General features: G+C 37.0%; 1 protein-coding gene across 1 annotated transcript in view; it reads right to left on the bottom strand.

The window, feature by feature from the left end:
• ATM (ATM serine/threonine kinase) overlaps positions 1–25,698 on the bottom strand; it is a 64,939-nt gene that overhangs the window by 21,243 nt on the left and 17,998 nt on the right. The window contains exons 20-45 of the mRNA XM_084279086.1: positions 25,493–25,568; positions 25,211–25,341; positions 23,328–23,448; positions 22,489–22,665; positions 21,934–22,103; positions 21,414–21,660; positions 20,755–20,870; positions 19,955–20,081; positions 18,556–18,755; positions 16,688–16,862; positions 14,645–14,809; positions 14,255–14,387; positions 13,289–13,384; positions 11,263–11,434; positions 10,693–10,834; positions 9,865–10,041; positions 9,309–9,480; positions 8,272–8,359; positions 7,350–7,505; positions 6,387–6,495; positions 5,352–5,440; positions 5,155–5,257; positions 4,116–4,264; positions 2,825–2,929; positions 2,202–2,321; positions 947–1,181 (exon numbers count right to left, since the gene is read on the bottom strand). Of these exons, the coding sequence (XP_084135212.1) occupies positions 947–1,181; positions 2,202–2,321; positions 2,825–2,929; positions 4,116–4,264; positions 5,155–5,257; positions 5,352–5,440; positions 6,387–6,495; positions 7,350–7,505; positions 8,272–8,359; positions 9,309–9,480; positions 9,865–10,041; positions 10,693–10,834; positions 11,263–11,434; positions 13,289–13,384; positions 14,255–14,387; positions 14,645–14,809; positions 16,688–16,862; positions 18,556–18,755; positions 19,955–20,081; positions 20,755–20,870; positions 21,414–21,660; positions 21,934–22,103; positions 22,489–22,665; positions 23,328–23,448; positions 25,211–25,341; positions 25,493–25,568 (3,751 nt within the window). The remainder of the gene's footprint in view (positions 1–946; positions 1,182–2,201; positions 2,322–2,824; positions 2,930–4,115; positions 4,265–5,154; positions 5,258–5,351; positions 5,441–6,386; positions 6,496–7,349; positions 7,506–8,271; positions 8,360–9,308; positions 9,481–9,864; positions 10,042–10,692; positions 10,835–11,262; positions 11,435–13,288; positions 13,385–14,254; positions 14,388–14,644; positions 14,810–16,687; positions 16,863–18,555; positions 18,756–19,954; positions 20,082–20,754; positions 20,871–21,413; positions 21,661–21,933; positions 22,104–22,488; positions 22,666–23,327; positions 23,449–25,210; positions 25,342–25,492; positions 25,569–25,698) is intronic.

Here is a 25,698-nt window from a genome sequence, read left to right as displayed (position 1 = left end):
CACGTGCCCTACAACACTGAAAAGGCTGGAACAGCATTTTCAGAAACACACATGCTAAATCTTTGAGAAACTTCTAATCCTCCCAAAATATGGCACCCCAACTTTAATCTTATTCTATATGTAAAAATCAATGTGAAAAAGACTTTACTTCTATTGAAGCTCTTACAGGACACTCATCACCACAGCATTAGTGGCTGGGAGGCATGACATGAAAACACTTGTGAAGGAATAATTTTCCCAAATGATTCCGGAGGCATTGAGTACAACTTGCAAATCTATGAAATCAAACCCTATGGCTCTAGTGATTTCATTATTATTCACAAAGGTTAATAATGTTTCACATATGTGAAGCATTAAACATATTTCCAGGATATATATTTAGCTGGAACTATTTTCTGCAGTGTTTCTTGGAGCACATTGCTGCTCTATAAATTCTTGTTGTGTTACTCCTCCAGATGTGCTACCTAGAAAAGCCAAGCCTGACTCTGCACCTCAAATGCACCAGTGTCTGCAGAAAGCACTGACACCAGAAATCCCAATAAGTCGTTCACAGAGGGAGATTCCCCCAGTGCAATGGTGCTTTGGGAGTACAAAACCTTGAAGAAAAGACTAAACATATTTTTGTGGCTTTACTCTGGAACACTGCAACAGTATGATGCAAGTAAAAGCTGAACATATAAAACTACAGAGCTGTAAGAGCATGCTTGACTAAAAGTTTCATTTTTATATTATCTACCTCATAAAGTAGCCAACAGTTGAACAACATTCAGAAGATATACCCACAAAATATGTAGAACCCACTCTTAAGTTGTATTTAAGTCTCCACCTAATTGATTCACTGAATAAATGTAGAACACCGTTAATCTTTAGTATTGTAAAAAAATGAAGTTCTTTTATAAACTAAAAAACTAAACAACTGTGAGTGAGCTTTCCTGGAATTTGTTACCTGGGTATTTTTAGCAGTTCTTGCCAATCTAGAGAGCTCCACTAGATGTTTGGTCAGGATATCTTTAATACATTCTCTTTTTGTATTTTCACTCTCCTTTTCAAGCAAGATCTCCAAAATGACAGTGCGCAGAGCCATGACAGGCTCCTGGAAACAGAAGTCACTGTCCTTGAGAAGCTGGGACTGTCTCTCCCACTTCAAATAAATATCATTCAGTTGTTGTGTAGTAACAGATCTGCAATTGTTACCAGAAGATAAAAGACCTGTTATTAATTCTCAGTTAATATTAGTGAAATGCAAAACTATCAACAAAAGCCAACTGCTGAGGTAGTTCCCAATCTACAATTCAAACCCAAGGAACAGTCCATAAATGGGATTAATATGCAGAATAAACTGACAGGCTCCCAGTTTTCTCAAACACAAAGATCAAGATATCAACACTAGTAAAGTGAAAAACTCCACTGTAAACCTTCTTCATTAAGCATCAAAACTCACTGTGTTAAAAATCTATCAGCAAAGGAAATCACATTGAAATATAGGGCTGTTTAAAAGATTGGAGACCAAGACTCCAATTTTATTATATAGGTCATATTCCATACTGTGACACTGTAGCTGTGTAGGTTGTCACTATATCTATTATTTTCTTAGGTGAAAATATTTTCTTTTTTCTTATTTTCATTAACTGCCAATATGAATTGAACAAAGTCCTGGACATGCTGAATGACTGTAGGATGATTACAAGCTACCTAACTGATACAACTGTACAGAAAAAATTCAGCATTCACAGCACTACAGAGTTGATTACCTTCATATGATTAAACCACACTGTTAAGAATTCAGGTAGAATACTGATGGTGATAGTGGTCCATGAGAAAGGGATTCAAACTAAAACAACTTTCAACAGATCTATGCATTTTTAGAAACTAGAAGAGGATGACTCAGTTATTTAGCAAAACAAAGGTTAAGGGATATGACTTTGGACTATACCAGGGAACTCAAAACAAAGGAAAGAAAACAACTGTTTAAAATACAATACTGGTATAATATCAAATAATTAAAGCTTGACCATGAATAAATCCAGTCTGGAAATAAAGAAAATCTACATTTGTCTTCACACAGCAAAGCTAGAAACTGTATAATTTTAAAGATGAAGTTTGAGATGTCCATGAATAAAATTTGTTGAGGTAGTTTTATTTTTGTGCTAGATTTCATTACAAATAATCCTGAAAACTGAGAAAGGAGTATGAAACAATACCTGGAGAACAGCAGACCTATATTTTCCAACTCTCCAACTAGCTGTAGTCTGCAAAGTGTTGGATATAATGAATAAACCGACTCAAGACTGCCTTTGCACAGCTCTTCTACTTCATTCACTCTATGGATTTAACACAGAAATAGTAATTATTTTTTTATATCCACAAGTAATTCCAAATATCCATAGTATCACTTCCATGCAGTGAACAGAATTCAAACAGTGAAACTATTCAGTTTGGAATTATTCTACATCACCATTAAAGTTTAGAAAATTAAGTTTGTCAGTAAATGAAAGCAAGGTAAGCATATCTAAACTTGCCTATGTGATAGCTCAGATAAAGAATAACATTCAAATCCACTTAAAAGGACCACAAAGTAAGGGGTGCATACTACAGGGAATGTATCCTCAGTTAGCACAAAAATTGCATCTGTACAAAAGACAAATTTAAGTTAAAGAACTTGGAAATTACACTGAAGTCAAGAAGTATTACTTTTATTCTATGTATGAATCTTTATTTAAGCCCACAAAACCCCATAGTAGTCTTTTATACATAAGTTGTGACTACGAACACGCATACACATTCTCTCCATCTCTCTAAGAGCAGAACACTGGCATACAGTTACCTGGCATCTTTAAGGCTTCCATAGAAAGCAGAGAATTCCTTATCTCGTAAAGACTGAAGGGCATCATACAGAGATTCATGGTATCCTGGTCTTCCCATCTCATCTCTTAAAAACAAAAGTAACACAAAATAAAAGTAAAGTTATATTTCTCTCTCGAAGTCAATTGTATCGTTATGAAAAATACTTTAGCTGTATGTTTTCTGCAGTTAGACAGACTGCTGCTTCACTTGATAAAAACTAATGTAACCCTTTAATTATTTTTTAATTTTATAAATTCAAGCTGTTCTTTCGAAACAAAGAAAAAGCCAATAATTGTTAAAATGTTTAGAATACAGAGAATTTGCTCAAGATTGTATCAAAAATAGGACTCAAAGCCAACTGCCAAATAGAAATTTAAATGCAACAGGTTTCTCAGTATTATGCTGAAAGATGCACATTGTGGTATGTGTGCAACTTCAGAATCAATGATTTTTTACAGTTAACTTCCTAAATGTTTTTTAAAGCTGAATAGTCTATTTGCTAAAGAGGTTTATAACCACAGAAGTTTGTACAGACTTTGTCCCTAATCCAGGGACAAAAGGAGTCCACCTGCACAAAGTTTCTTCTGATTGTGGCATGACATGCCCTTCAACAGGGTATGTCTGTGAAGCCTTCTAGGTTGTTCTAAACAATGATGTTAGGGCAGTGCTGGAGAAGAAGATAAGCACACCAAGAAAATGTTCCCCAAATCAATCTATCTATAAGAGTCTTAGGATAAATTCCTCCATTTTCTGACTACTAAAAGTTAATGTAGAAGGAGTTACTGAAGACCCCATCATGTAACTTCTGCTTTTTCCAAAATGTAGGGAATCTATTCTGTGTTCCTCCTGAAATGTGTAAGATGGGTGAGGAAGGGACAGAGTCCACACTGTATCCTGGCTAGTCATCCAAAATAACGAATGCCGGGCATACAGCCTTACCCAAGGGAGGAGATTACTCCTCATGAGGGAGTAGCCATGAATCAACACAGGTGTTTGCCTACCCAAAGGTAGGTCTTGATAACCTCTTGTGGCTTGTATTTTCTCCATTTGCTTATCAATTAAACATTAAAAACTATTTATCCCTCATAAATACTTATGATACATCTACCAAGTCAAAACAATGGAAAACTGCAGTTCATAGCTCTGAACAACTGAAAACAGCACCGACTGCATACACTTTCCCAGGCAACTATTATATTCCAAGTCTTTTTGCTTGGAACTGAAACAATTGCCTTTCACATCAAGCACCAGCAAAAAGTAAGTTGGCTTACTTGAGAGAAGATATGTGGCCCCACTGCATATTCCTCCATGCTGCCTGGTAGCGTATTTCCTGCAGTTCCGCACACCACTCTGTGTTTTCATTTTCCAGTCCTTTTAAATACATGGAAAGAGTGTGGCAAAGCCCAAAATTCTGCAAAGCCTGGAATTAACAAAATCATTGAATGTTGGGTTTTCCTTCTTCAATAAACTGAACTATTTTTTAAATGGGTCTTATCTTTAGAAACAAGTCTTTTTCAGGTGAGTATTTCAAAGTATTCTGAGTACTTAAATGTATTTCTTAACTTGGCATTATGTAAGATGCAAACTTTTAAATAAGACTACCAATCACACTATTGATACCTGTCAGCCCAGAAAAAGTTTCATTACTACTGTGGTTGGCAATCTTTGCAATAAAGTACCATGTTGTGTATCAAATGAACCATCTATCTGCTCACATTTCTCCATCCCATCACTCCTGGGTAGTAAGCCAAAACTGTTTTTACTTCCTAATGAACTGTTTTCCCTGGTAGGGATGTGAAAAAAGTTTCCTAAAACTCCTATCTGTGCTGTGTTATTACAGAAATAGTACAAACATTTTTTTAGGCTAAAAAAGCAACATATTTTTAAGGAATCAAAAAAAGACAATATAAATGCTATTTATTTATCAGAAATACCACAGCCATAATGGAGAGGTTTAAAGAGTGAGGTGGCAAAAATAATTAATTACATTACTATTAATTTTAGGAGCTGGCCAAATTCTATACAAAATTAAATATATTTATTTTGAAGTATTTCATAAAATTCATTACCCAAGATAGGGATTATGGGTAAGTGACAAGAGGACTAGAAGCCTTAATGTTTTCAAGACAAGCACTGAGTAGCACTGAGTTGTCTTACATTAGGGAGTTTGGATGCCTATGACAGTAGGCTGGACTTGATGAGCAAAGAGATCTCTTTTAGTCTTAAACCAATTTTTCCTTTACTACAAATGACTCTCAGAACCATGGAAATCAAGTCCTACATTCATTTCCTACTATAAAATAAAGTTACCTCTATTATTCCTGCCTGGCGAGTAGGAGGAGAGAGGCTTGTCTCGAGGTCGTATGTTACAAGGGCTTTCTCCCATACTGCTTCATGCTCATAAGTTCTTATCCTGTTTAATTTAACAAGAAGTTTTCAGTTTAAGTTCTTTACTAATAAATGAAAGCAGTGGCTTTAAAGAATGTAAGAACATCAATAAATCATACCGTGCTAATGGTTGCAGCATTCTTCCTCCACCACAGCCATAGAGACTGTCAGGTTCTCCAATGCTTCTATATATGTCCATGAGAAGGTCCTAGAACATGCGTCATAAAATGAAGAATTCTCTCTTTTGGGACCAGGTCAAGTGACCTTTATACATATTCACAGTAAGGGTGACAGAGCACTGGAACAGGCTGCCCAGGGGGGTGTGGAGTCTCTTTCTCTGATTCAAGACCCTCCTGGACGCCAACCTGTGCGATATGTCTTAGGGAACCTGCTTTGCCAGGGGGGTTGGACTTGATGAACTCTGGAGGACCCTTCCAACCCCTACAATTCTGTGATTCTGTGATATCAAGTAAGTTTCTAAATAAAAGTCCTTCCACGTAACAAGTTGTTACCATTGCTTAATTTACCTTTTTGCAGTACCTGAGCTTGCTATCACCACAGGAAGAAAAGTTCTGTAGGCTAGCAATTCTCTTCACAATTACCTAACTTCTCTGCTACGTTACTAAGAAACCAGTGAGGACTGGCTGAAAAGCACAAGGCACCATTACTCAATGAGCATCTGACATAGCAGCTAAGCAATACATTTGAAAGACATGCAAGCACAGTTCTGGAACAAAGAAGCATGGAAAGATGTAACTTAGGATGAGGCTGTTGAATTGGATTTTATGTATCGAATACATTTGTAGGAGATAATGCTACTATGGTTTTGATTATTACAACTTGCTACACCACCTGCTGATTTTTAATGAGTATATCTCTCTGACAAAACAAACTGAAAAATACTTGGCTGGTTACCACCATGAGGTCAGGTCTTTGGGGCAATAAAGTCTGCTTTGCTGCAATTTAAAATGTGCCTGGTAATTAGTGTTTCAGGTGAATGAATACTTAACTGAGTTCACTTTGAATTAGAGCATGAAAAGAACTTTTACACAGAGTTTTTGAAGTTTAACAAGATACACCTTCAGCTCAGATGAAGCCTACTGTTAATTGTAATTATATGAGGTTTGTTTTCAGATCATGAAGCACATACGTACCTGTAAACTTACGCCAGATTCTTCTTTACTTTTTTCATTCAAAACAGTAATAGTTGATCTTTGACTTTCTTCTTCAAATGTCAAACTCTTAGCTGCTTTAAAACATGACCTAAAAGAAATGTTTCAACCAGTACAGTTAAATTAAATTTCACACAAAGAACTAAAGAAATTCTGAAGCAACACTTAAGAAGTGGCACAAACACCAAACACAGTATCAGGCCAGTTGCATCTCTGGGTTATGCAAAATGGCTCTTCCCAAGAAGAGTGATCAGCTAAACTGAGAACATAACAGCAGGGGATTTCAACATCAAGGTGGTTTTGCAGAGAAAAAAAAACCCATCTTGTAGTGTCTAATCTTTTATTAAATCAAATTGCTTTAGTGAATGCCTGCAGGTTTTCTGGGAAAGAAAAGCAGCAGCTACATAATATATAAGCTTACAACCATACTTTTGTTATACATTCACTACCAAACAAAGCTAGCAAACTAGTTCTGTGTTTTAATCTTCTTAGAACAAAAGTCAAAGATAATTGTCCATTACAGAAGAAAACTCCTAGAATGATCATTCAGCTCTACCCACATAATTCTGGTCATCATTCTGTGGTTTCTTTCTCCTCTTGATTCACTTCTGGCTTTAATTTAATCACTAGCACACTATTCATTATAAGAAATAGGCTCTGAATATTGTTGAATTTAAAAAGACTATTCAGAAGCATCAGCTTCAGTGGAATCTCTCCAGGACACAGACTAGTAACAAAACCTTTATGGATAGAAATCAAAATTACACTGTTTTGATTGTGTCACAGCTTGCAAATCTGACTGCTCAAAATACTCTACAGGTCAATACACACATGTAAGTTTTTAAGTTTCTTTGACTTTTCACATAAGAAATAATTCCTGGGACACACAAAACATGATCCATTTCACCAGAGATGTCAAGAAACTGCATTTCTCAAGCCTTGTACCTTTCTTGCTGTTTGTCTCTATTTATCTTGTCGGCGTAGATTTCTGCATAGAGCAAGGCTGTGAAGTGAGCAGCACAAGACTGTGCCGCTATAGCCACCTCAAGATAATTCAGGTCTAACCAGAAGCTGTCATCAAAAACTGTACCTGAAACAGATCTGCATAAATACAGACTTTAATATTGCTGTAACAGACCTTCCCTCTAACATTAAACAAAACAAATCCAACCTAACTATGAAGGCTAATTTTATCTTAGTGCCCCCAAAACCCGTAACACAAAAAGTTTATCAGACAAAAAGTTTTCTAAAACTCCTTAAGCATAGTTAGAACCCTTTAAGGCCAGCCATATCACCTCTGTAACAGGAATCACTACTCACTACTGTATTTTAATTATTTTAACTGAATCATAGAATGGTCTGGGTTGGAAGGGACCCCAAGGATCATAGAGCTCCAACCTCCCTGCCACAGGTAGGGCCACCAACCTCCAGGCCTGGATCTACACAAGGTTGCCCAGGGCCACATCCAACCTGGCCTTCAACACCTCCAGGGACGGGGAATCCACTACCTCTCTGGGCAGCCTGTTCCAGCACCTCACCACTCTCTGTAAAAAACTTCCCCCTAATAGCTAATCTAAACCTTCCCTCCTTTAGCTTTAGTCCATTCCCCCTTGTCCTGCCATTATCTGCTCTTTTAAAAAGTTGAATCTCCTCCCTTCAGGTACTCCCTTCAGGTACTGGAAGGCTGCAATGAGGTCCCCCCGCAGCCTTCTCTTCTCCAGGCTGAACAAGCCCAGTTCCCTCAGCCTCTCTTTGTAGGGCAGGTGCAACTGACATGTTTTCTACCACATCATTCTTCCTCAATCTAGAGCATTAAGAGAACAGCCATAATGAAATTAAAGCAATGTTTTGGAAAGCTATAATTCACCTCTTTTGTCTTCTTAAGTAATCAACAACAGCAAGCATGGCTCGTCGGGATACTTTATCCAAACTTCTAAAATTATTCATTTCTTGGTCTGGGATGTATATTTCAAAAGAAAGAATATAATGAACTTCTGTCATAACACATGCTTTTACAAAATGAAAAGGTGTATCCTGTACTCAGGAAAATAGATAAAAACTTGCTTGGACAGCACTTCCAAGATTAAACTAATAGTGTCACAACATGTATTTCCCTTCCTTACATGATGTTAGTCACACTACAGTAGTTTATACCAGTTTTCTTTATCAAATTATGTTTGCATCAATAATTCCATTTATTTTTATAGAATTCAAAGATGATCCAGCACCACTGCATAAAGCTAAGTAACAGACCTCTTCCCTTTGGCTTTAGCTTGATTAGAAAGTGCTTTGTTTTTAATTGAACTTACTCCCTTATCATTACTCAGCTGCAGTCCTCTGGATACAACTTCCTTTCATTCTGCTGGAATGGACAGGTCTTTTGAACATATAGGGAGAACATTATCAACATTAGGTAGCTAAAGCAAGGGTTAGCCTTTTTTCCAAGGGGAAAATTCAGGTGCAAATTCCCTTTAATTGCTCTTGTTTGAGTAAGAGAGTATTCAATTAGTCATTTTAAGAGACAGTCCAAGATTTGGTCTTGCAGCATACAACACTGGATCACATCTAAATTCAGCAACTGTCCTGGTTCTGGCCAGGCCTGAATTAACCTCCCCTTGGGAGGCTTGGGGAGGTTAACTCTGGCCTGGGCAGAACCAGGACAGCAAGTAATAAACATTTTCTTGTGAATTAAGAAAGAAGCTATACAGAAGAAACTATTTGGGTGCTGCCAATGAGTAGCTTCAAAATTATTGGTATCATCACTGAAAAAGGTCAAACAGTTGGACAGAAGCTTCTAAAATTCTGTCTGCCTGCATGTGTGCATCATACATTTGATGCCAGAAGATACATTTTTTCACAACCAGAATCCCTCTTTAAGGTGAAACAAGAATATTATGGTCGTACCTGAATCAGAATTTGGTGGTGTAGATCTATTGGATGAGGCAAATCTGCAACAGGCTGTAAAAAACTTCTGGATATGAACTGACAAAAGATTTCTCCAAGATTCATCCGAGTCATGAAGAAGGATATCATGAATCAGGTATGGAAGCAAAGTTTGACACAAGTCTGTTTTCACCTAGAAAATAATCATGCACAGCAGCTGCTGAGAAAAAAACCCCAAACGCCTTCCCTTTCTTAGGTTATAACCAAACTGACAACTACTCAAGCATGTAATGCTTGAGAAAGAACATGTAATGTAGAAAATATAAACCACTCAATAGGGCTGTGCTGGCATTCAGTTAAAGTAGTCACATAAAGTCATTGGTGTTTACCATTATCTCTCAAATCGTGTATTTTAAGAATGTAGTGTATGGATATCTGCAATATCTGACTACAAAGGGCAGGTATTACTGTTAAGAAAAAGTAGTAACTTAACAGCAGAAATTACTATTTGCTATCCAGATGAGTAATTGTATACCCTTGTGCATCACAGCACATGCATGCAAATAATCTAGCTCACCTCACAGAGTGGTTTCATCAACTGGAGAACTTCATTTTGCACACCTCTGCTGTCCAGTATTGAACTAGTCAGCTGCTTGATCCAGGTCTCATGACTTTCTCCCAGAGGAATCCACAGGTTCGTGTCTTCCAAAGATTGTACAGGAGCCTTCGTATCGCTATCAGGTAGTACAAAAAACTAGAAGGGAAAAAATATATATTGCAAATATAAACAAATGGTATGGCATTTAAAAAAAACAGACTGCACTCTGCACAGATTAAAACATTACATATTAGCTGTGCTTTAACTGACTGAAAAGATCAATTTTATTCATGTAAATGTAAAGTTTTCCAAGGAAATCTGAAAGTATTAAAAATAAAATTTTACTGATAACCTTGATAACGCCACATTAGACACTACACTGAGGTTACAAATCAAAAGTTTGAAAATTAGGAAATAATCTCACTTATGGCTAATTATGCACCTTTTGGGGATGTGTTTTCCACTAGGCTTTTGCATCAAGTGATACTTGAATCCTGAGAAAGGAAGCATCAGATTACCAAATAGCAAATCAAAAGGTGTCTGTCTAATAATGAAAGTAGGTGGCTTTCTAACATCAATTTGCTAACTTCCTATGTGAAGAAGCCACAAATACTGGAACAGAAAGGAGAAACACATGTACAAAGGTAATCATAATCATGTTTGCCACCAGACTGATGAAAAGTCTAAATTCTGCATTCATCAAAGCCTATCTCAAAAATATTTTCACATTTAGTCTTTAAAAAATACCTAATTTTATGCTTTCTCTACTCCAAATGCCATATAAATAAGGTATATAAGAAGAAGTACCTTTTTCCTAGACATTCTGAAAGGCTGTAGGTAGATTAACATGGGATCAGCTTTATTTTTATAGACTTCCCAAAACTCACTGCCAGACTTGGTAGCCAATATATTTTTCAAACAGGAAACAGCAGCAGCTCTAACATCAATACTGAAGGAGTAACATACACAACATTGTTATTATTACTAACTTCATTCAGATATTTTACTTTCAAAATCACATTAATAAACATACAAGACAAAGACTTCCAGAGTCTAATAATGTGTGCATCAAATCAGAAAATCTTGGACTAGTATATGCCATTGCATGTTTTGTTATAAAGCAAAGCTTCAGTATTTACTCCACAGCACTGTTACCCTCTGTACAGAAGATACTCTATGGTTCAAGTCCAACTAGAGAATTTCTAGGAAACATCTAAGCTTGATTGGATAAGTAATCTGAGCCCTGAAGAAGCACATGGTTGGACATGTGTTAAAAACATTTTCAGAGTGTTACTCTGAGGTGATCTGAACAAAGTAAAACTCAATGGCTCCTATTAAGCTTTGAACTAAGCAGAATAAATAAGAAGGTCTACTCACCAATTATCTGTTAGCGCAATATTTATCTGAGTTAACATGATGAAAACCCACTGAAGTTTTCTATCTTCAAATAAGTCCACTGCTTTAGAATCCAGGGCATTTTCAGCACGCTGAAGAGCTATGGTGGAGAAATCCATGGGACCTATTTCTCCCAAGCATCCTCCAACAGCCTCTGCAAAAGCAGGTAATTCTACAGTGTTATGCACCCTAAATCACGGTCTCAGCCTAAAATGTTGCAATTAATATCAGCTGCTTTAGGACAGAGATTATTATGGGGTCAAAAGCTGCAAACATTCATAAACACTTCACATGGACAGCAGTGAATGTAGCAAGGATTACAGAGCCCTAGGAATGGTCATAAGGGTCTCAAGCACAGGTACTTTCTTCATTAGTCCTCACGGTCAAAGGAAGGGGTACAAACCAGCCAGTCAAATCTGGCAAACCAGCAAATGGTTACAGGGCTGCTGCCACAGCCAGGGCTTCAGCTATGTAAACAATGGGATGCACTTTGAGAGACCTGGACTACTGTGGGGTGATGGGGTCCATCTGTCAGAGAAGGGGAAGAGTATCTCCAGTCATAGGCTGGCCAAGCTGGTGAAGAGGGCTTTAAACTGAAGTTGCCAGGCAACGGGAACCTCAATCCATCCTACTCCTACCAGTTTGATGCCAGTGCCAACAATAGATGCCCAGAGCTGGGAGATGGATCACATGTCAGCAGGAAAGCACCTGAAGTGCAGCATAAAGAAATTCCAGCCACTCCAGCCAGTTTAATCAGGACCCAACTGAAATGCCTCCAAGCAAACACAGCTCCCACCAGATAAGGTGGGATGGACTGCTGGCATGGAAGGATATAGGCTCTTCGGGAAGGACAGGCAGGGGAGACGAGGAGGGGGTGTCGTGCTCTATGTCAGTGACCAGCTGGAGTGCATGGAGCTCCACCTGCAGATGGATGAGGAGCCAACTGAGGGTTTATGGGTCAGGATTAGTAGGAGCACAGGGAGTGTTACACATGTCCCTTCACCCGAACAGGAAGACTAAGCAGATGAGACCCTCTATAGACAGAGAGGAACAGCCTTATGTCACAAGTCCTGATCCTCATGGGGGACTTTAAACACTCCAATATCTGTTGGAGGGACAACAAGCAGGACATAAGCAATCCAGAAGGTTCCTGGAATGTATTGATAACTTCCTTCTCCAAGTAACACAGAAGCTAGCAAGGAGACGTGCCATGCTTGACCTTGTTCTTGCCAACAAGGAGGGGCTGGTGGAGAACATGAAGCTCAAGGGCAGCCTTGACAACATTTCCATTTGTTACTACACTGTTTTAACCACCAGTGTAAATAAAGAACAGTTGTGTTTTTCAATTAAATTTAACAAATTATCTAAGGAAACAATGCAGAAAAGGCTGAAACTTACAGCTTGCAGAGATGCTGAAGAATGTTGTATCATACTGAATTCAATATGAGCTTCAAGTGCTCAGCATTTGTAATTATCAGTTATTAATCTTTTAGACAAGTAATGTATTAAGGCAATTGTTCTCATTACTTGTGTTTCTTTTTAGTTTAGATATCTAATTTCAGTAAACATCACCTTCATGGATGTACTCCCCACTTGAGGAAGAGTCCTTTGGATCAAACATTAATCACATGCTCAATGTAAACAGTGAGAATAATTTTAATAATATAGAAGAGGCTTTAAGGTGCAGAACAACTATTTTCAATTCCACTATGAAATGCTTTACCAATTTTCATATTGCTCTTCAATTTTTCTCACTAATTTTCAACCTAATAAACATATAACCCATATAACAGCAGATGACTCTATTGAGTATAAGGAGACCAGGGTCTAACCTGATGACAACTTAACTTCTTAGTCAAAGCTGTAAAATCACTCATTTTAAAATTCTTGATGGCTACCTCTGGGAGCAAATGCAAACCAGCAGTGATAAGTAACACTGAGAACAGCCAGTTTCCACCTGGGGTTTGCAGTGACAGCCACAGGATGCGTGTGGGAATAACTGACTTACCCAGCACTGCTTTTCCACCGGTATGGTTCACTGCCATCTTGGACAGCTGCAGTAAGCTCACCACCAGTTTTACTACTACAGAATCTTCTGGCTTGTCTATCATTCAGAAAGAAAAATAAACCCCAAAAATGTCATTGATTATTTGTAATGTGAACCTATTAGAAGAAAATACTGCTTTACTATCTTCTATCTACAAATGTCAACATGCATTATTAATGCTGAAGCAAGCTGGCGTTACATAGTACTTAAAAAAAATTGTCTCATTCATCATGTCTTGAAAAAGTTTCTATGCATTTTACTATACCACAGAATCCCCAAAACTAGAATACACAAATGCTATTATCTTGAGTCTTTTGATGCAGTAATTAGAATTAAACACAGAAAATATTAGCATAAATTAGTGTAAGAATGTTAAGTGAAACAATGAAATCATACTATGTGACTCCAGTGACAGCACTAAAGCTAATATCATCATTCTGTTCTTAATCCCAAAATAAGGCTTTTTGCCAGAATTCTAGAATTTTACTAGCTTTCAGTTGCCTAATGAGTTTTTCCACATTATAAACTTGAGAAGGATATTTCCCTAAAGAAATAAAATAAGCATAATTTTAAAAGAGTAGGGAAATTCATATTCAAGAAAATTCATTAAGCAGCCACAAAGCAATATACTCGTATGCCATCCCGGTCATTCACAATCAAATGCCAAAAGCTGCAAGAGCATTTTATCCTCTCTGCCATGTAACACCTCATACAATATTTATAATACGCTCTGCTACAGATACTTCAGATTTTGCATTAATAATAAATGCTACTCTGCATCTGAAATTATAATAGGGCTACACTGTTAAACTGACAAAACCCAAGACACTAAATAAAACACTCAATGCCAACTTAGAACAGGGTTCCATCGCTACATGTCTAAAACCAGATACAAAAGAAATAAAATACATAATCAGATGTCAGTACCCTGGATGTTTTTCAGGAGATCCTTCATCTGATCTTTATACTGTCCCAGTTGTTTGCGTAAATCATACAGTCCTTCAAGCCGTGTTAAGGGCAGTGAATCACAAACCCCAACTGAGAGAAAGTGAGTAATTTCCTGCAAAACAAGGTGTTGCATTAAGCACATTCAGCATATAAAAAGGCTTCCAGTAAAGAAACAGATCTCACAATGAGGCTATCAGATATAAAATAGGAACAGAGACTGAAAAATCTCTTAAGTGTCTGCAACTGGCAATAAACAGAAACCACTTAAACCTTTCCCAAATACCTCTCTAGCTAGAAAATTGTTTTTATTTTGCAAGTTTGCATTACAGAAACCACTATGCCATGAGATATATTTTAAAATGTAATTACCTCCAAAAGGGAATATGGTCCTTTACTGTATTTTATTTTCTGTTGAGCTGCTCGCAGATCTTTAAAAGTGGGATGTTCAGGAAAAGGATCTAAACATTTGATTGCTTGGTAGAGATTTTCATTATCTGTATTATCTATCACCAGATACCTCAACAAGCCCAGGACCTGAATATAAAATAAATGAAAACAAACAAAAAACCAAACATAAAAACTTTTTTCAGCCAGATTTCTTCAGGTGTTAAAAGTTCACTATTTCTTCAAGTTCCATTAAACTAAGAACTCTATAAGAAGATGGTAAGATAATTTATTTATGCTGTTAAAAATTATAAAACATTTAGAGGATTAATATTCTAAAATGGTGAGGCATTTTTAAATGGTGAGGCATTTTTGCTACTCCCCTCCCAAACAGCATTAATTATCACACCCAGCAGCTCTATCCTGTCTCTTTATGAACCTGATTTCTAAGACTGGCTAATACAATCACTGCAATATTGGCAATGGTTTAGCAACACACTGTACTCAAGCAGGCCTTCTAATGTTATTAGGACTTTATTGTTTTTACTAACTGAAGTGCTTGTAAATTGAAATTCGACAAATGCCTAAACATCATTAAAAAACATCTAAAACTTAAATAAATGCTTGCTAAAGGGGTACCTTTAGCAAGGCATGCAAACATGCATGCAAAGGCTGCTTTTATGCTTAAAAATCAACACAATTGGATATTCAAACAAGGCAGCTTTGAGGATTCCACAATCTAAATGATGACCTTTTATTTGGAGACTTGTATTGACCTGAAAATGATTAACTAGCCTCAATTCAATGCTAGAGGAAAAATAAAGGGAAGAAACTGAGAAGTGATCACTAAAAGGACTTCCCTGCATGAGTATGATATGAAAAGGTTTCATATTTGATAGCAGTTCCAATTGAGAGAAACTTCTGCCCTCCCTGTGTTGTTTCTGCCCTGGGATGCCCTGACATGCTGCCTTTGCAGTAAATCTGACCATGATTATTAAGCTGGGAAAAAAGATTGCAACGTTTTTCTCAGGTGGATCAGCACAGCCCTCCAGCTGAACTGGAAGTACAAGGTGGAGACAATGCAGGGCTACACAAAGGTGCATATGGCACCATGGGATCAGATTAAGCTAGGAGGCAACCATGAGGACAACAGGCATACGCTTCACACCTTCAGCTACTAATTACGGGTGTCTGGATCTAAGTACACTTCCACTCCCAGCAGAACGAACATAGAAATCACCACAGGAAGGAAAACAAGGCTTGTCACACAGCAGAAACTGCATCACTTCCCTTTTAAGGCCTATGTGCCAGATTTAATGATAAATTCGTTAAATAAAGAACTGAACTACTGAAATCTGTTCTTTCCACATATTTCCTCTCTGTCCTCTAGACACCTTCCCCCTCTAAAGGTCTTCATCATACTTCCTGTGAAACCCTCCACAGAGCTTTGTAGGTAGCTGCTTGGCTGCTCGATGTGCTTGTACTGGTGAGCTCGCCATCACCAGTGGTTTACCACTGCCTATGTTCTCTCTATCTTCTCCTTAGTGTTACCACTGATTTGGTGTCTCTACTCAACTACGGGAACACTGTCTGAAACCTTCCCTGAAGGTTTTAAACCTCTTTCAGATTTGGCTGAAAAAAGTGCACAGATTCAAAGCAGACAAAATCCCATTAGAACAGCACTAAGGCTCTTCAAGAAATCTGGGTTTTTTTATAGACCAAGTAAATAGAGAATTAGAATAAGTGATACAGTAACCTCAGCAATTATGATACACCTCAATCACTGTTTAAAGCCATATGAATGAAATTAAACACTGTATTTGTTAAAACAGATGTGCCAAAAGATACTTTTATTAAAAAAACAAACAAACAATTGAGGTATAGTGTAACATCACAAAATATATTTTTAGCATAAAAATCTACAAAAACATAGAAATAAGTAATTAAAATTGAACATGAGTATAGATGCAGCTTTCGTGACCAGGAGCTAAAAGCTAACAAGATAAGGAATAAGCAACTCAAAACCACCTGTTCCTGAATCTCAGGCTGGTCCACGGCCAGAGGTATTAGGGTTCCTACAATAACATGAAGGTGGCTCTCTAGAGCATCGTTGCAACACGTAACTGCTGTGTGGCAAACATGATGAAGAAGATCACAACAGAGTGAAAAGCTGCGCATGGAAACGTCTCTGATAATAACAGGTCTGTCACAGGAAACAAAAATGTGAATTAAAAAATATAAATTGTCAGTGTCTCAAGTATTAACCTATTATACAACAGGGAATAATATGGGAAAATGGGAAATATGAATAAACTTTCTAGGAGGAACTGATTCTAAGTTTCAACATTTGTCAAATCAATCAGCTCTATGGATTTAGCTCAGGGGGCAAAGGAGAACTAAACCAAACAGAATTTGACTGATCATTTAAAAAAATGGAGAAAAAGAATGAATGAAAGAAAAAAAAAATTCCAAAAAAAAACCCCCAAACAACCCAAAGGAACCCAGAGTGTCTTTTAGATTATTATTTGCCAAAACAATGTTGACAGAAACAGAACAAAGTGGGAAACACACTATCTGAACCTTCTTCTCTCATAACCATTAGGTTTTTTTAAAAGTAAACAAACAAACAACATAGATTACAAAGGACACCTGGGGATTATCTAGCCCAGCTTCCTGCCTAAAGCAGGGTCAGCTTCAAAGTCAGATCAGGTTCTCAGGGATTTACTGAGCTAAATTCTGACACACTCCTTGGATGGTGAATCAATAGCCTGTCTGAGCAACCTGCTCCAGTATTTGACTATTCTCACTGCAAAAATCTTTTCCCTTAAGTCCAATCAGAATTTCCCATACTGAAACTTGGTGTTACCTCTTGTAGTTTCACTGGGCACTTAAAGGAAAAATTTGGCTCTACCTTGTCTACAAGGTATCTTCCCCTCCAAAAACTGGAGAAAAGAAATCAGAGTATATCTGCTCATCTCCTTGGGGGTCTTCCACTCAGCCCATTCTAGCTTGTCCTACAAGACTCCTTGTTCTCTTCTGCAAAGCTATGTTCATGCATGGGGTTATTCCATCCCAGGTGAAAGGCTGAGGGGTTGTCTTTGTTCAACTCCATCATGTTGTTCTACTCCTACAGCCAGATGAGGTTCCTCTGGATGGCAACCTTGCCCCCTCAGTGCAAGGGACTACCCCTCCCCAGTTCAATGCTGATCACACCAGTAAGTCTCAGAGTAACAGCATTTACCACTCCTCAATATTTCAGGGTATGAAACAATCAACTTGAACCTAAATTTAATCACATTCAGGAGAATAACTGTCTCACAAATCCAAAGTTAAACCTCAAGTAAGAAAATATCTTTATTCTTTCTGAAAGGTAAGAATCTCTGTTTAAATGTTAAGCCTGATGAAGTACCAGTTTTCTCAATCTGAAGCTAAGATAACATGTACAATTCTCACTCATTTTGTTATCTACTTATTGGTGAGAATGTAAATGCTGGTACTCTTTCTCAACTCAGTAAGCACATTTTATTTGACATGTGCTTACTTTACACTTAACTCCACAATTCTAGTTTTTCTCCCCACCCCTTAAATTCCCAAATGCACTTTGTGTCACAAAAATCTCCCAATAATTCTTATGTCTACAATTTGATAGCCTGCTGTAGATACCAAATTCTGCACTACAGCAAACATTTTAATATAAGGAAAGAACAAAACATTCCACGTGTTAGTAGGAGCTCTACATTTAAATTATAACATCATCAAAGAAAGGCTTTTTTTTTTTCTTTTAGCAAATTACAGTGATTGCTGTAAATGAACTAACTTCTAGAGATACAGAAATGTAAGGTTACACAAACAAGGGAGCACAGACAGGAAGAACAACATATAATTATCATATTTACCTGCTATTGATGTGGTGAATCAGGGTGTAAATTACATCACGGAGGACGAAAGCCCATGCTCCTCCTAAACCATCTTTAATCTCTTTAAGTAACAGACTAACAAACAAGTGGTAAATCATAAGAACTCTGTGTTTCTTGTAAATGTTGTTTGCGTCTGATGCATGTCGACAAAGAGCTAGAAGGATTTTCTGGAATGAATCCTAAAAATGAGTAAACTATGAGTTATAAAATAATTCATAATGATAATACAGATACATAGAGATTTTTTAGGGATTTTGTTTTAGTAAAAGACAGACAAAAAACCTTTTCTTTTTTTTTTAAATCAGTAAAAATAGTAAAAGACCTATACAGAAACAAATTCCACAAGCACAACTCTAAGCCCCATCACTCCTAATTTTGTTTTCTTTTTTTCCCCCCACGAGAACAGTTTTGACATTTTCAGAAAACTAAAGAATTATGGCAGTTTTCACCAATAGGAGAAATATCAAATAAAAGCCATTAAAATACCAGGTAGTGCTTCAATTTATGTTCTTTCAAACATAATGTTCATGCACACATTTCACAGAATATATCAATACAGATTTTATCCATTAAAATGGTAATCTTAAAAAAGTAAGTAAACAAAACTACCTTAAAGTAGTAGGCAGTTTTTATTTAAAAACACTGGTTGTGTTTATTAATTATTAATTTATTCCACTGACTGGCAACATTAACTTTTGCATTTAAAAGATTTAGACAAGCACCATCCAGAAAAAGGTTTTTTTCTTAATTTTTGATTGTTTATGGATTGGGAAAGGAAGTTGTTGGCATAAATGCAATAAAAGAGCAAAAATTTTGAAAAGATACATTTTTAAGGAAAGATGCTACAAGAGAGTAATATGTTTATGATTTATTGCAAGGGCTGCAGAAATTTACATGCCTTCATGTTTGCCTTTAACAAATGAAAATCAAATGTCCAAGAATTCTACAGACTGTAAAAGTTCACATAGTCGGTAAGGAGACCAAACTTTAATATCTCAATTGTAGATACTATTTAGATAAAATTGTCCAAATATAGTTGTTTGAGAATGTTCTTCAGGCATATGACAAAGAAATAAATTGCATCTAAAGTGTGCCTGGTACACACAGATTTCCTCAACCTTTCAAATAATCCTATTTATACTTTATTTTATATGTATTACATAATGCATGCAATCACTCAAGCATGTAATTTTTTTTAAGGTTACTGTGTCCCTGAACTTAGGCTGTCTTCCATTTCAGAAGGCAAACAAAAGAAGAGAAAGTTTTCTAAGGCAGTATTTTTTCCTCATATAGACATGACAAAAATGTCAAATTATACCAAAATCTACCCATAAAAATAAATGTTATATTCTACAGAAAATCCTCGTTACATACTTACAGGGCTTTTAGAAAGAACTGCTACAAGACTCTTTAATTTGCTTTTATGACAGTTGCTGATATAGTCCAAGGTTGCCTTAATCACGTAAGATGGAAAATAAGGAGGATTAGGTGCAGGATCCAGTTCTCTAAACGAATAAAAAAGGCATTTAATATTTTTTCTTCCTTAAATCAAACCCCATGTATTAAATAAAGTAAATCTGGCTAAGAAGGAAAACAAATCATGAGGAACTGACTGAAACCCCCCATTCCTCCAGTCCCTGTCCCTCCCTGTGCCACCACAGCAGGGACAAGGGCAGAAGGGAGCAAAATCCTGACTAAAGTGAAGTCTGCTAAGAAGGGAGGGGAGGGGGGGAGGTGCTTTAAGATCCGGTCACACTTCTCATTACCCGACTCTGGTGTCACTGGGTGTGCAGGGCAGTGCCATAAATTAGAGTTTTCTTTCCTTTATTCAGTGCTGAGTCTGTTTTGGCCATGCTGCTAATTGCAGAATGATCTCTCCCTGTCCTTACCTTGACTCCTAAGCCTCTCAATATATAGTTTCTCCCCTGTCCCTCTGAAAAGGGGAGTGATCGAGTGACTTTGGTGGGCGTCTGGCCTCCAGCCAGGGTCAAACCACCAGAGGTTCTCCTGACTTACACTGGGGTCACTACGTGTGAAAGCATGACTATGACACATCATCACTAATGGCAATAACATTCTTTAATTATCACCTTCAAGGCCACTTTTTCTTATGCCTGAAGGACATGTTATAATACACAACAAATACACTCGGCATGTAGAAAATCTACAAACACATACCTTATATATTTAGATAGATGAGTCCCTTCTGCTGTGGTATCAGGTGGTTCATGTAAGGTCATCAACAATTCAACCACAATCTCTGGTAAATTATTATGAGATAAACTGTCGATTTGCTACAATGAAGAAAAGGGGTTTAATAAGAAAAAAAGTTTATTTCTTTTCCTTCTAAAAAATCCTATTTTATTCTGTCTGGATTCTTCATTCAATTATCCATGACATACAATCCATCTATGGCTTTCACAGGTAGAACAATTTACTTTCCTACAGTATCTGGAAAAAAAATTGTTTAATTTTACCACTAGTTCTGATATAGAGTCTGCCCCTGGGGAAGATGGCTCATCATAAAGTATTAAAATATCTTAAGACTAAAACATGATTTACTTAGATATATGATAGGAAAATTTGAGGTTGAATAATGAATGGTAAAAAAAATTCCATTACATTCTGAAAATTATACTTTAATCAACTGTCTGCCCAAAGGTTTCTATTGAATTACTACTCAAAAACCTTGGGATAAAAATGTGGCTAATTTGGCTTTATTAAAACAATAACTTTGTATCTAAAATGAGCTATTTACATTTTTATAGAATATATATTGGTTTGCTTTATGCCTATTAAATGCTACAGTATTCAAGTTACATATTTAAAACAGATACCTGTTTTCCTAAGCAGTTTTCATCCTCAAGCATGTCATATACTTTAGAAGCCGTTTCTCTTTGCTCTGCTACTTCACTCTTTCCATGGCTTTGATAGGCAAAATATGGAAGGATGTTCACAACTATCTTTGGAAAACAGTCCGAGAGAATCTGTCTCCAGTCTCTTTCAATCTTGTTGGCAAGTGATTTCACATCTTCAAACTGACTTCTAATCACCAGGTGTGGAACCAAAACTTTATAACAAGACCTACATGTAGTAAATACATTTCCAGAATGTCCTTGAATTATTTTTTCTTTTAAAACTCATGCATAATACACCAAATACCATTCCTCTACTGTACAACTAAGGCTATATGAAAACATCACCAGCATAAATAGAATACACAAGATACTTGGAATTTCAAGCTCTCAATGTGTTCTTACAACAAAATCCTTATGCATGACTACATTTAGAAATTCGAAACCGTGAGTCCTAATTGGAAATACATCTAAATAAACTGCTTTCATACAGCAAACTTACCTGTAGAATTCCTCAAGGCTAGCATAATTCAGAAGAACATAAGGAAAAGCAGACAGGCTATATCCAGTGTCATTTATTTTCAGCCACTCCATCACCAAATAGTCTAAATGTGATGTCATGAAGTCTTCTGTACTTTTATAGCCAAAAATGTCAGATACTTTTTTCAAAACCTGTACATGAGATAAGATTGCAGAAATAGCATGTAGAATCCATGATTCCATGGCAAACTCTCAGTACATCTCCATGTCCCATCTCCTCCCCAGCCTTTTAAGGAATATTTGCATATCTCAGCTTCCACTTAGCATGTTTTATTATTTGCACTGCTGTATCTCAGAAGAGTGCAATCAAGGAACTACAACCACCAGCAGGAGTTGATATGTAAGGCCAGCCAGTAGAGACTGTGTGTAAAAACAAGAGGCAATGAAAAGAAAGAAAAGATAAAAAGGAGACAACACATGCACTAAACCAGTGACTGGCAGGAAAGGCTGCAGTATCCGTATAAACCACGATTATTTCAGTAAATAACCTAAATATGAAATGGAATTTTATACTTGCCTTTTTCACAAGGTGAGGTTCTAATCCATTCTCTTTCACAGACTGGCAAATAGCAAACAAAGCTTGTTTCTCACAGACTGGACTGCAGCACAGCACCATGGTTATAAGCATCAACAAAACTGCTTTTCCATTACACTGTTTGTCCAAAAGATCTTCAGGACTTACATCACCCCTGACCTTCAGTAAGAAATAATTAAGAATGCATACAAACATTGTGTTAAAACAATCTCCTAATTAATCAATGTGCATAATTCAATACTTTCAAATTTAATATTTTAAATTAATAATTTAAAATTAATGGCACTGACATAAATACAGCTGAAAAACTTGCTTTGGTTGCTTAAAAATTACTACCGTCAGCTGTCTGCTCCACTCCTCAGTTATTGCCTCCAGCATGCCAGCACACAGGCCACACCTCATACAGGCCAATACCTCATACACTTCAGTTCATTTCAAAAATAGCAGCTTAAACAAAGGAAATGCACTTAACAGAGAAACAATGGAGGCACTGGCAAGTGTCCTTTTTGCACTATTTGTATGTTGTCTAGAAGACTGAGGCTACAGTTTCCTTTAAGTGTTACAGCACTGAAGCCCACAACAAATAGTATGATACAGAAGAGCAGTCTGGAATATACAGTGAAAAAATTTACACACTTCTAATGTGGGCAGAACAGTGACTGACTCAATGTGTAAGGGATTTTCTGACTACCACCTTGCTTTACCACCTCAGATTATATCCAGAAGAATTAACTTTCTTGGAAAACTAAACATGATCATTTAAAAAGTCATCTTATTCGTTAGAAGAGAACTAGGCAAAACTAATGACTAGATGTGGGTACCAGATTTCTCATTCCTTCCTGAACTCTGAGATAGGCATTCTCAAAAGCCTTCTGCTGGAGCTTCAAAGGAAGAGGTTTCGACATTCCAGATGAATCTCTCTGTTTCACATCTTGAAACAAACTTTTTAAAAAAGAACAATAATTATTAGCATAACATAGACTCATAGAATCCTACAATAGTTTAGGTTGGAAGGGACCTCAAAGACCATCTAGTTCCAACCCCCTCCCCAGGTAGGGACACCCTCCACTAGCCCAGGCTGCCCAAAGTCCCATCCAACCTGGTCTTGAACATTGCCAGGGAGGGGGCAGCCACAACTTCTCTGGGAAACAACATTTAGTCTACAGAATTACTGCATATTACAGATATCAAATAATAATATTCTGGTTTTCACAGTATCATTATTTTCTTCTCAACTTTCTCATACAGCAGTCTTTCCTTCCTTTCCTTGAAACATTATCAATAACATTAAGAACATCTGTTAGAGAAAAATGGTGGAGAATAGCCTGAAAACATAAAAGTTTCCCAATCTCACCATGTTCAGGAAGCCAAACTTCAGCTCTCTATTGTAACAGAATATTTCATATCAAGAAGTACATTGGGAACATATTTATTGAACAGATTTATACGTAAAAAAAAGGTTTCTTAAGGATCATTTTTTTAAAGGTCTGACCCATTTTGTTAAAAAAACCCAGGAACAACACAGTGGATTGGACCAGATGGCATCTGGCCATTTCTCAGTGACTATCAGCAAATACCTAAGAAGGAGTTTGCCTTGTATGCATAAGAATTCCATGATTATAACATTTGACCACAGGTGACCTAGCAGATCATGAGTGGTGACTGTATCTAGTACCCATTAATTATTTCCTCTTTCATGAAATCTGTTGCTATTTGAATGCCTGTGATCATCCAGACAGTAGAAGGTAGTAGGGTAACACTCAAACTGGTGCCGATCTCTCTTTAGTGACCAGTGATAGAACCTGAGGGAACAGTATGAAGCTGCAATAGGAGAGGTTTAGGTTGGATACAAGGAAGAGGTTCTTTACTGAGAGGGTGGTCGGGCACTGGAACAGGCTCCCCAGGGAAATGGTCCTTAGCACTGAGTTTGATTCAGTTCAGGAAGAGTCTGGACAATGCCCTCCGCCCCATGCTCTGACTTGGCTGGCCCTGTGTGGAGCCAGGAGTTGGACCTAGTGATGGGTTCCTTCCAACTCAGGATATTCTATGATTCTATGATGTTGTACAAAAAGGTAGACCTTTTTTTTTCTTAGAATGCCAACCTGCTAGCTTCACTTGATGTCCCCTAGTCTTTAAACTGGAAAAATATGCCAATCTACACACTTTGTTCTGCATGGGGTTTTGTAGTTATGTTATAGCTCCTACAATTAAACTTTCTGTGCCAAAGTGCTCCAGTTTAAACAACCAGTAGCCATGCATAAAGTGTTTCATACTTTTGAACATCCCTCCCCTACTCCTATTCCAGCTGAATTACATCCTTTCTGATGTAGGGAGAAAGAATTACATACAGCATTTAAAACGCAAGATGTTTTGAGAAGATTTTTATGCTATGCAACACACCTAATCTATTTCTACAGGATAAACAACTATTTACTATTCCAGTTTTGTATAATAACTTCAGTGCAAAATTTGCTATCATATATAGTTTATATATATATAGACAGTCTCATATATAGCTCACATCATAGAATGATTGAAATGTAGACAAAGTTTGAATACCTTAACCAAAGAAACTCGGTAGGCCTTTATATCCCATCAAGATTAAATCCCAGAAGTACTGAGAAGAGTAGCTATACAGCAGCAGAAATAACACCCAGTTAAGTGAAATTAAATGTTATAAACAGAAACAGATCTACATTATCACCTGGTAATCAACTTTGCAGCAAGAATGCGAACTTGATGGTGACTGTCTGCGAGAAAATGTGGGAAAGCATCACTCACAGGCAGGTCTTCATTTAACACATTAAGGATAGCCCACTTGCAATGAGGATCAGCCTGAAGAAAAATAATACTGTGGTTTAAAATAAACAGAAGATGTACAACAGAATATTAACTGATGTATGCAAAAGATTGACAAATACTGTTTTTAAGTACACTTTAAGCATATGCTTAACATGCTAATGAAAGTCAGAAAATCTGGGATTACCTCCAGCAGGGCCTTCATGCAGTTTAAAAGGGCCAGTCTTACTGGTGCTGTGCATTTCCCTCCTTGACCTAAATGCCTAAAATAAGGAAGATTTGAATACAGGAAAAAATTGCCAAAATATTTGAGAGAAAGTCTAACAGGTTCATTTCTGCTGCTCATTCACTCTTCTGTGCTCAATTGGCTTGTTTGGGAGGATTTGATGGTTT

This window comes from Gallinula chloropus (genome assembly GCF_964237585.1).
Source record: "Gallinula chloropus genome assembly, chromosome: 1".
Taxonomy (NCBI): Eukaryota; Metazoa; Chordata; class Aves; order Gruiformes; family Rallidae; genus Gallinula; species Gallinula chloropus.
This window is presented reverse-complemented; position numbering and strand designations above follow the sequence as displayed.